The 12,233-nt window shown below is 38.3% G+C and overlaps 1 protein-coding gene across 2 annotated transcripts in view; it reads right to left on the bottom strand.

Moving 5' to 3' along the window:
- The window catches only part of Rubcn (rubicon autophagy regulator), a 63,120-nt gene that overhangs the window by 39,319 nt on the left and 11,568 nt on the right, over nucleotides 1–12,233 (bottom strand). The window contains exons 1-2 of one of the 2 annotated variants that reach the window (XM_076868225.2): nucleotides 10,086–10,325; nucleotides 527–680 (exon numbers count right to left, since the gene is read on the bottom strand). In XM_076868225.2, coding sequence (XP_076724340.2) covers nucleotides 527–680; nucleotides 10,086–10,129 — 198 coding nt within the window. In that variant the 5' untranslated portion in view covers nucleotides 10,130–10,325. Of the gene's footprint in view, nucleotides 1–526; nucleotides 681–10,085; nucleotides 10,326–12,233 lie in introns of those variants that run through there. The other variant, XM_076868226.2, reaches the window with a different exon arrangement.

Genomic DNA, 12,233 nt, shown 5'->3' on the forward strand with positions numbered 1-12,233 from the left:
TTATACACAATAATATATTATTAAAATAATATTAGTGTTTTAATAATAAAATAATAACTGTAAAATAATAAGCCATTAAATTCATAGTCATTTGTTAAAGCAACAACAGTTAACATAAACTGATCATTGATAATATGCTATCACCCTCAGCAATTTATTCATTCCACTGACATCTATGGTACATCAGGCACTAAGTAAAATGTTCTGGATCCAAAAAAAAAATAATGTATTAAATCTCAATCCTACCGTCAAGAGCTCACAGACAGACTGAGGTTGTGGTTCAGTGGTATAGTACTTGCCTGGCATGTGTAAAGCACTAGGTTCAATCCTTGGCATCACATATAAATTCTACTGATTTATATAGAATTTATGTATTGTTTCTGTCTACAACTAAAAAAAAAAAAAAAAAAAAAGAGCTCACAGACTAGTGCCCTTCATCTTCTCTCTGTCAAACACCTTAATGCAACTATTTGTTTCCAACAACTAATACAGAATTAGAAAATAATAAAAGAAGATTTCTACATACCTGGTCATGTATGAGCCCATGATAGAGAATGCTCTGCATGTCCCTACAAAGCCGCTCCAGGCCACCATACTTGGACCAAACATTGGGGCTATTGGCTGACACCAAACCTTCAACAGTAGACTTCAAATTGCCCAGCAACTGCCAGTGCTCCCTCCTGCAATTATATCAATGTTTAGTTAAATTTGTTATACCTGATTTCTGATCATACCAAACAAAGTTTAAGCCAAGGATCCTTCTGCCCACATTCTAATGTTCTCTCCTCCATTCATTTTACACTTGAGAATAGACTCAACTCTTAAGGATAAAACTATAAAGAACACTAAAATTAAAAAGAAGGAACAAACTATCAAAACAACCTTATTTTACATGACACATTATACTTCATGAATGATTTTCATCTACTGTCTAATTCAATCCTCATATAAGAAGTCTACAACTCTGTGTATTTAGGAGTATGACATATTAAAATCCATTTCTGAACAGTGACAGTACAAGGGCGAAAAGATGAGTGCATTTACTTAGAACCAGAAATCTTTTACCAAATAAGCAAACAAAAAGCCAAAACACTACTTTGTATTCAATATTACTTCTAAGCACTAAGTACAACATAGTAAAGGGCAGAAAGTATTCATGTACATACTCACATAAATATGGATAAGAATACAAATGTCCTCCATGATTTTTAAGTTAAGATTCAGACAAAAATGTTTTAAAGTTTGCACTGAGCCACTTCAGGAAATGTTCCCAAACCAGTCCATTATCAGCTCATTCTCCTAGATGACTTGATGTACTTTGGTGGAAAAGTTTGAAATTGCTGTCCTAGAAGATTCTCAACTTTTCTCTTAAATCTCCAAAATCTTCTCAATATAGTTTCCAACACAATAAAAACTCAAAACCAAATGTAAGTGAATAAAAGAGCTGGATATATGCTCAATCAAACTAGGCAAGGAAAACATGAGAAGTGTCAAACTCTGCCTCTCGGGCCCCCATTCGTTATGTTGCACACTTTATCTTCCTCTTATTTCTTTTTAGAATATAATTCCTTCTTCAGGGCAATGATTTCTTCGGGGAACTTTCACCATAACTGTTTTATATCATATAAATATCTATGGGGGGGTCCTGAATTAAAATCCTTTCTATCAATACTCCAAACTAATCTCTTTTGTTAATTTTTGGAGACATTTTAGGAAAATAGATGAGGGAAGTAAAATTCATAAATAAAATCAATGATAGATAGGGTATAAGAGTGTTATCTCAAAAGGGAGGTCCAGATGGATCTCACTCCGGTCTTCTGCTCTGAAGGTCTTGTGAACAAGAATTTATTTAAATTGGAGACAACCAGTTTCCTTAACTTTATCTCATTAAACATGATCACCAGACTTGTTCTATGTCTGTATCAGAGGGACTAACATGATCACTAAAATGCCAACTGACTGCCAACTTTTTGCCCCAACTATGCTTTATCAGAGCTAACCTCAGGTCTTCTGACAGTTTTCACATTCCAACAGGCTACAGTCAAGTCTTACAGGCCTGAAAACCAGTCTGGCTTAACAGGTGACTCTGCATATCTGTGTTCTGATTCATTCTGCATTAGCTGTCAAAGAATTGCAAGATAAATTCCACAAGCAAACATTAAATACCCTATCACCCTAGGGCTTTGCTTCCAAAGTTATACAAAGAGCAATGAAATCCTCAAAACTATGAACATTCAGATCTACTAATAGCTTCCTTTGGATGATGCTAAAGAACTTTTCTTTCTCCACAGTAACATTCCCTTGAGTTGTCAAAGCTACAAAAGAATGTGACTTTTATTCTATAATATACTCAATAATCTATACATACACATACATATATGCTCACCTAGAAGTAAACCAAACTTTTTTTAAAAATTGATTTGCATGATTAGTCTGTGTCTTCACCTTGTTAGTGTCCTCTATCCTAATGATACAATTATCATTTTCAGAGTGTTGAAATACTAAATTCAATTGATGCCCATACATAGCAGTTGGATTAATCCATTAGATGCAAGCAAACAAATTACCATGGAGAAATCAAATACCCTTTCCCTATTCTTTAACCACATTTTCAGCTGGTAAGGCTGAAACCTGTTTAGTAATAATTATTTATATGGTATCACCTTTTATTCACAAGTAGCCTTTACCTGGACACAGTATATTAGATTGAGAAGTGTATTAGGTTGAGAGTAGTCCTTGGAAGAATAGCTTTCACAAGTACACAAAATGTTTCTTCCTTATTCACCCTAAAATAAAAGCATGTATTTCTAAGTCTCTCACTCTCTGCCAAAGAGGAACTAGGCCTGAGTGCAAGGGAAAGCATAACTCACCTCCACCTAAATCATTTTCATCAACTCACAGTAAAACCAATTTCAGAATAAAGTCCCACCTAATTTTAAAAATAATTTTTTTTAGTTCTAGATGGACACAATATCTTTATTTTTATTTTTATGTGGTGCTGAGGATAGAATCCAGTGCTTCATACATGTGAGGCAAGTGCTCTACCACTGAGCTACAGCCCCAACCCACTACCTAATTTCTTTTGAGAGGATTTTGACTACATTCCTCCTTTAAAGAGGAATAGAAATTGCTTAAGTGACTCAAGGACATCTAGAGGAAAAATAATTTTCCTAAATGCCAACTCAGCCTTAAGTTTGCCAAATTATAATAAGGAGCACCAAGATTAAAACAAAAAAGAGTTACAAACAAATCTTATTTTTAAGAAACTTGTATTATCATATATATGTAACTAAAATATAACTAATAACTAAAAATAAGTAATATATAATAAATAAGGGAAAGTACTTTGCAAATATAAAGGGAGATTCAATGGAATAAATATATACGGACACATCATCAATCTCCAAGTACTCTTATTAGTGGTAAAGAGAAACAACTTCAGCTCATCAGCACATGCCTTCCATCCAGAGACTTTTATCTAGATTGGGTCATGGTATAATTACCTGATACTTCACCACAGTTGAAGATCAGTCTGTACCAAGTAAGGAGAGAGAAGTATGATATCCATATAATGAAATACCATGAAAGAATTGAAATTCTTGATCAAAAAGATTCCAAAGCTAATGATAGTATATTAAACTATAAAAAGGCAAAATGTAATGTTACATTTATGCCACAACATAAAGACACTAAAAAAAAATGTTTACAGCGGTAAATTTTGGTGATATTAAGGGAATACAGAGAAGAGAGGAAAAGTTTAGGTGTTCTTTGAAACCAGTAATTAATAATGGATTGATGATCTGAACAAAGTTAGCAAACAAGAAAATGGAAAGCACCATAAAGGATTTTTTTTTAATACCCAAGTATTAGGGGCTTCCTAGGCTGAAAGACTGTGGTCAGGTAAGCCCCTGGGAATTTTAATTCTAGAAAACACTTCCTGGAAAGAAGTAATGGGTTCCTCCTCAAGGGAGAGGAAAAAAAAAATTAAGAGAGATAATTATTGGTAACACTGAGGTAGCAAGAGACTCCCACACTTAATTTGTGTTTAGTACTTTTTTCTATCTGGCTACATATTTTCTGTTTTTAACTAAACAGTATTAACTTGTAGACTATAGAGTTAAGTATTTATGCTGCTTTTAATATAAATAATATAGAAAAAAACAATACTTGACTCTATTATAAATAGTCTCTCGGCTCTAGGGTACTTAGGAGAACCTAATTATTGACCAGTTCCATCCCTTTAATGGCCAAATCTTAATATCTGGGAGGAAATAGGCAGTATCTATAGCATACTTGGCAACTTCATACCTATTAAACCAATGTTTCACCAACCATACTAAATTTAAATGATATTGAAATTAGTGAATTTCAACAATGAGTTAGATTTAACCAAAGGCAGGAGATCCCTTATGCCAGAAAACTAACCATGGATGATGTACAGACTTCCTGGTAAGAGGTTCAAAGATTTTTAATCACTGGCCCCCAATCTTAACACCAATTTTCCTGCTTGGTATTCTTTAATTTGAATACAATATAGACTACCTTACTCTCCCTATTACAAACATGACAATCTCACTTCTATTTCTGTGACTTCATACAGATCTTTTCACTTTGGAATGCTTCTTGTCACCCCATTCAGGGATTAAGGTTCACCTCTAGCTCAATCTCTTTTCCAGAGGTTCTAAATGATCTGGTCCACTATAATTCCTTTATTAGCGCTCCCATAGTATATGTCATTGATATACCATTCCTCCTACTAATACTTAAAAACTATTATTTAAATTGTCACATGTGATTAGTGGCAATCATGTTGGACAAAGTAGGTCTATAATCATCCAGACAATATGATGAAACTTGTGGATAAAAGATCAAAAAAGAGGAGGAGGAGGAGGGGGGAGGGGGATAAAGAGGAAAGAAAAAAGAAAAAATCCACCTAACAGAAGTGATAAAGCTATAAAGAAGCAGAAACAGCAGTGTGTGGTGGGGCATGCCTGTAATCCCAACAATTTGGGAGGCTGAGGCAGAAAGATTGCAAGTTCAAGACTAGCCTCATCAATTTAGCAAGGTCCTTAGCAACTTAGTGAGACCCTGTCTCAAAATTTTAAAAAAGAGTGGGTCTGGGGACGTGGTTCAACGGTTAAGCACCCCTGGGTTCAATGGTTCAATCCTTGGTACCAAAAAAAAAAAAAAAAAAAAAAAAAAAAAGCAGAAACAGCTGTGAGGAGAAAGAATATTGAGAAAATCTTCAGGCTTAGGGTTGCTGTAGTCAGCTGATTTGCCTCCCCTTCTTGGGTTCTAACAATAGCAGTTTTCCTAAAAGTTACAAGGGTACATTTCTATGGTGTGTGTGTTTCATATTGTTTTGAGTACTACTAATTGAATTAGCAGTATGAACTGCTAAAAAATCATATGATTAACCTGCTTTGCTATTAGTTCTATATGAATTGTCAACCCTTAGTGTGATCAAAGGGAAAAATATGAAGTAAAAATAAATGTGAAAAAAATGAAAATGAATAGGGAGGAGAAATAAAAGGTCCTTTCAATAGCAAGAGTACCACTGGCACTGCCCAACTGTAAAAGCCATGTTCAAATTGTTAATCTTTTCATTTCCTGAACAAATATTCATGAGCATCAAATATATGTCAAGAACTGTGTTAGGAAGCTAGGTTATTTAAGCAGGAAGGTCCCCATCTCTCAGGGAACTCAAAAAGTAATGGGGGGAAACAGGCACTTAACTATGCTATGAAGGCACTCTGCTGTGAAGTGAGAATGAAAAAGAACAGGTTAGGGTTACCTTCTAAAGAAGTTGTTAAAGGATGACTAAGCTTTCCTGGCAAAGATGGAGGTATTGCAGGGAGTGTGGAGAAGCAAGAAAAAGAAGAGCAAGAGAGATGTGAAAATGGCCAAATGTCTGGGGCTGAGGTTGTGGCTCACTGGTAGAGTGCTCACCTAGCATGTGTGAGGCCCTGGGTTTGATCCTCAGCACCACATAATAAAAATAAAGGTATTGTGTTCATCTACAACTAAAAAAGAAAATGGCCAAATGTCATGTAACTAGGAGATTCATAAGAGATAACAAACAGATTGAATACCGGAATTCTGAGTAAAATACCATAGTAACTTTGTTTCTCAAAAATTAAATTGGTAGCAATGTGAAGAGGCTATTTGGAATTGTTAAACTAAATTCAGACAGGAAGATTGGTTAGTATACAAAAATAATCCCCGATGAGAGATAACACTATTCTGCATGGTTTGCATCTGCCCAGAATTCATGACATTTTATTTTGGTGACAGAACTCTCGATTTTCCACAGGGGAACCATACCTCTGTTAAAAATTAGGCAGCCACGCATATTGGCACACACACATACCTCTACCGATTAACTTTGATTCATGAGGTTCCAAGAAGGTCTCACTTGACCCTAGGATCCAGCATTGGGTATATAATTTAGGTCCAACTGAGTAGCATATTCCATACCTTGATCACAAGAACAGGAACTCAAATCAGAACAAAGAGTCAGTCCCAGGATTTTTGTTTTTGCAGAAGCTATTGGGACTATGTACCTTTTTTCTTATTGGGATTGGAGTTGCTGAGAGTTATCCTGTAAAAGTTTGCCTGATAATGAAACCAACACATCAGGAAGCAGATCTCACAGACCGGGATAAATGCTTGACTTTCAGAACCTAAACTGACCATGCCTAGAGCAAGACTATACCCTGAATTTTTTTGAATTTGTTTTTCCTTTACTTCGAAGGAAAATCAGGAATAGAATTCATAGAATCTAGTGACTGGATATAGGAAATGGAGAAGAAGGAAACATCAAATTTCATTTTGAGGCTCTGGCCTTTAATTGATTGGAAAATGCTATTAAGTCAGAGAACAGGAAGAGAAGTTTTTGGTCAGCTGAATGAATATAGTTTAGAGACACTAAAAAGTATCTTACCACTTAAATTCTGATTCTATCTGGATCACTGTACCAGGTATACTGAGGAATGTATGTAGTTGAATTCCAAGCTTAGAAGTAGACTTTATAGCCTAAGGCAGTCTAGGGTGACAGACCGATGCTAGAAGGCCCATTCCTTTAACTGTTCAGTAGTTTCAGCAGACAACCTCTATACAACTGGCATTTAAGAAACCCTAGGGAAAGTTAATAAAATGCATCATGGCACTTTGCTAGTGGATAGCTAGCTGGCTGGAAAACAATAGGGGAACCTATATCATAACTACACTCCCAGGTTGAAGTTAAAAATTAGGCAGCCACACATATTGGCACACACTTGTAAATCCTGCTATTCAGGAGGCTGAGGTAAGAAGATTGCAAGTTTGAGGCCAGCCTGGGCATTTGCGACCCTGTCTCAAAATAAAAAATAAAGGGCTGGGGCTGTAGCTAAACCAGTGACAGAGCACCCATGGTTCAATCCCCAGTAATGCTAGAAAAGAAAAAAAAAAGCCCAATACCTCAGTCTCCAATGTTTTCAACTCAGATAGAGGAGCTATGAAAGGAGGAAGAACATCTCTACTCTTGCAAATAGTAACCCGTGGAGCACAAACCCACCATGTCTCAAGAAACCTGGAGACTGGATGGAAGCAGAAAATTATTTGCACTTAGTACATACCAGACACTCTGAAGAGCTTTGTGCACATTATGTAGAATTATCATAATGTCTCTAGCTAGAAAGTGTTATTCTTCCCACTGATTCGGGATAAGTAACTTGACCAAGCAGAGGAGCTAGGATTCAAATGTAGGTCTGTCTGGCTTTAAAGTTTATGTGCATTTCACTATATCAACTGCTTTCAGAAAATGTACTGAAGTTCTATCCTTTATGTTTAAAAATGATTCCAACTCATCAGGAAGACTGTTTATGAACTGGGTACAGTAGTGGCCATAGAAAGGTTATGTTCCCAGTGACAATATTCCAATTTTCAGGCATAAGGCATATATTTACCAATTATCTATCTGGAGCCAAGGAGAACATAAGTACCAGGAAGCCTCATGAAACACATTCTGAGTTTACCGACTACTAACAGAGAGAAAGCAAGTCTATAACAACAATATCAATGACTGTTGGGAAAAACCCATTGATTAAATTGTTTTGACAAAAGTTAGCTGGTTAAAAGATAAGCATACAAAAATAGACAAGAGCTGGGGCTGCAGCTCAGTGGTAAAGTGCTTGCCTCGCACGTGTGAGGCACTGGGTTGATCCTCAGCACACATAAAAATAAATAAAGATACTGTGTGTTCATCTACAACTAAATAAATATTTTTAAAAAAATAGACAAGCAAAGATATCTGAAAAGGAGATGTGGTGTTGGCCTGAAGGACAGGAACAGAAAGGTACCTATCTATATATTTCATTACTGATAGGCAGCATAGTAAAGATATTAAAAATGCAAATTCTGGAGCCAGACTACCTGGGTTTAAACCCCAGGCCCAAGAGAGATTCACTGTATGACTACTTATCCTGTCCATGTCTCAGCTTCCTCATCTGTGAAATGATAGTAACTAAAGTACCTACCTCATACAGTTGTTAAGAGGATAAAAAAAAATTAATATATGTAAAGCTTTTAAAACAGTGCCTAGCATATAGTAAATAATTGTTTGATAAATAAACAACTAATGCACCTCCAGCTAAAAGGGGAGGGAAACTGAATTTAAATTTTGACTCAGTCTGCCCCTTATGAACTAGTAAAGGAAAATCAAAATTACTCTAAAACTTGTTTAGGTTTCACAGACATCTGGAGGAAGAATAAACAGCCAAACATAAATAAGTAGAAACTGAAAAATAGAAAAGGGAAGTAAAGTGTTCAGTTTTACTTAGTGCACATCATTCATAGATCTCCGGCAAAACCCCCAAAGTTCTGTCAGTCCAGACTTTGTTCAGCCAGCCACAGGGTACCTGTGCACAAAAAGTGGAGTCACCTTTAAAACAGCAAAATCTTCACTCAGGCACATTTCAGTTCTCCCCTGAGGATATTTTCTCAGAGGTAAATCTGCTTCTAAACTTTGGACTTCAGCTACTCCTAGACTTGTCTGAAATTGCTTCTAAATGTCAAGCAAGACTCACTTAAGCCACATTCCTGCTGTAGTCCTGTCACCATTCCAGCCTCTTTAAGAGGTTAAGACCAGTTTTGTTGTTGTTGTTACTGCAGTGATGGTGATGGAACCTGGGACTTTCCTCATACTAGGTAAGTACCCCTGTGAACTACACCCCGCCATAAGCACAACCAGTTATAATGAAGCAAACCCAAATAGGAGAAACACCTCTACAGAGTCCAGTTGATCATTTGGGCAAAGTAGTTTTTAAATATTAAATCCCAGGACTTGCGGTATAGTTTAGTGGTAGCATGTATGAGATCCTGGCTTCAATTCCCGGCACTCAGGAAAAACTCAAAATACTGAAATTCCCTAATTTCCAGAAGACACAGACTCTCCGACAATAAATTGTTCCATATAAATATGCACTTGCTTAGTTTGCATCGTGCGGAAGAAGTGAAAGGTTTGAAGACGAAAAGGAAATGACAGAAAGGCCCTTTCACTCTGACAAGTGATCCAGCACTGACAAAGGGCATGCACACAATTTCTAGTCTCATCAGCGAGTCATTATCCCCATGCCACTGCCATTACACACACTCACTTTTCATCCACGGGCCTTCCTCGCCTTCTTCCCCAAACTCATCTTACCTCACCCTCTTATATTGGTCCAGCCTGCTGTCACCGCAAGTTTCAGCCCAGGTACCAGTCTGGTCTCCTCTCCTATCTATAGACTCGGGCCTATAAAATTTCACTACAGCACCTCAGACCTTATCTCCCAGACTCTCAATACCCACCTCCTCTCTAGCAGTCTTGAATCTGGGGGTCAACTTTTTCTGCTCCCCAGCCCTCAACGAATCTGACCCACCTTCCCCGTCCTCTCCACGCCCTTCCAGTCCCTCCTCTCAGAAATTCTTCCCCGACGTGTACCCCGGGGCAGGCACCCGCAGGTTTGTGCGCCTGACACCTCTCACGGTGCTGTCGAGACCTCCCAAACCTCCCGGTTTTCAAACCCACCTACAGTCCCCGACTCCCCAGCTCCCTCCTAGCCCACCTGCTCTCCTCGGGCAGGAGCTTCTCACAGCCGCCAAGATCCATTCCCGTGCCCTACAGCCGCATCCGGGGCTAAGAAGCCGCCACCTAGCTGGGGAGAGGCGGCCCGGCCGCTTTGCTCGTCAGGGCGCCCGGAGCCCCGAAAGGGCAGAGGAGACACCCAAGACTGGTGGGCTGAGAGTGATGCACAACCCTGGGGCGGCGGCAGCGTCAGTGACTGCTGTCTCAGCTGCGGTTTATATCCTTGCCACCCCCACTTCCGGCTCCAAGAACTACAACTCCCAATAAGCCCTTCGACGATCCAGTCGCTTCCAGCATGCACCGCTCTACCCAATCCGAGGCTGGGCTGGCGACGAACTGCAGACCTCAGTACCGGGTGTGCGGTGTTTGCGATCTGGTAGGAACTGGGACCTAGATCACCGATAGACGCCTGGTTTCAGGAAGTCGTTAAGATGCGGACGCTTACGCATTTATGTCCTCTTACCGTGGGAACTAGACTCAGAAAAACTAGGAAATGACGCCGGTCTAATCCAAGTTCGATTAACTCTACTTCAGCCCCCCCCCCCCCCCCCCCCGTTTAACACCTGTAGTGTTGGCTGACCTCAAGCATTTAAATAAAGGGTTCACACACTCTGAAGGACATAAGTCGCTTTGGGATTACAAAATTAAAGAAGAGGGAAAGGTTTCGGGGAATGGTTCCCTGGAAGACTGTTGTCAGCGCAGTTTTTGAGGATGAGCAGGAGTTAAGCAGGAGAAAAGGGAAAGCGAAGATGGAGAGGACAGAACTGGCAGACAAAAGGAAATATGCTGGTTTGGGAACCGCTGGTTTTGAGTAGTAATCAAAGTTGGGAAAGGATGGGAAACAATGATGTAGCATTCGGGAGAAGGCAGCCCAGATCATGAAAAGCCATTTTAAGGAACTTGTATTTTAATACTGAAATAATTAGAATATCAAGGATATACAAATCACGTGATTTGATCAAATCTTAGGAAACTAACTTTAAAAATGTGGAGACAGGACGGGGTATGTACTACGTAAGAGATAAGAGTAGAAGACAAGACAGCGAAGACTTGAAATCCTTACAGGAACCAAGCAGGTAATGCCAAAGAGTAAAGTGAACCAGTTCCAAGAAACAACAGGATATGGCGGGATTTCTGAACTGGAAAGCTCAGACCTCAACGAGAAGGGAAGTCTCACCTTTGCTGTAATTGAATATTGTCAAATTGGCATATGAGCCTAGGGTTGCCGCATATTCTTATTTGTCAAAAGAAGTTGGAATCTAAGCTGCGGTGTAGCTCAGTGACAGTGTGCTTACATAGCATATATAAGGCTCTGCAAAAATACAAAAAAAGCTACTGAAATCTTAGGTACAATATCCAAATCTTTAAATGTTGTCAGTAATTTTTGGGGGGGAGCAAAAAATTTAAATTTCGACATTACACAGATCATACAAAATTTGTCTGTAGGGCCAGGGCTGTGGCTGAGTGGTAGAGCACTTGCTTAGCACATGTGAAGCACCACATAAAAATAAATAAAATAAAGGTATTGTGTCCATCTACAACTAATATATATATATATATATATATATATATATATATATATATATATATATATATATTTATATTTTCTGGGGCTGGGATTGTGGCTCAGTAGTAGACTGCTTGCCTGACTGTGTGAGGCGCTGGGTTCAATTCTCAGCACCACATATAAATAAATGAATAAAATAAACGTCTATCAACAACTAAAAAAATATTTTAAAAAAAATTCTCTGTAGGCTACAGGTGGCCCTCAGCCCTTGGGTTGTTAGTTTGTAAGCCCAGGCCTAAAGCAGTAGCTGTGGAAACAAGGAGGTGCAGATTACAGTAATAGGATGATATAATCAGTGTTGATCTATGAGCACTGGATATGACAAGGGAAGGATAGGAAGGGATCAAGGATAATTTCATGAAAAACTAATGACTACTAACATGACTTTTAGAAATTTTCAGACTTGGGAAAATTGTGTGTGTGTGTGTGTGTGTGTGTGTGTGTGTATGTGTGTGTTTGTGTGTATTAAAAGTGAAATGAGAGAAGCTTTTAATGATAATTACGATTTCATTTATATAAAAATTCTCTTTGTTCAAACTTTGTCATATTTTCCTACTAAAG

This window comes from Callospermophilus lateralis, chromosome 10, assembly GCF_048772815.1.
Source record: "Callospermophilus lateralis isolate mCalLat2 chromosome 10, mCalLat2.hap1, whole genome shotgun sequence".
In the NCBI taxonomy this organism is placed as follows: domain Eukaryota; kingdom Metazoa; phylum Chordata; class Mammalia; order Rodentia; family Sciuridae; genus Callospermophilus; species Callospermophilus lateralis.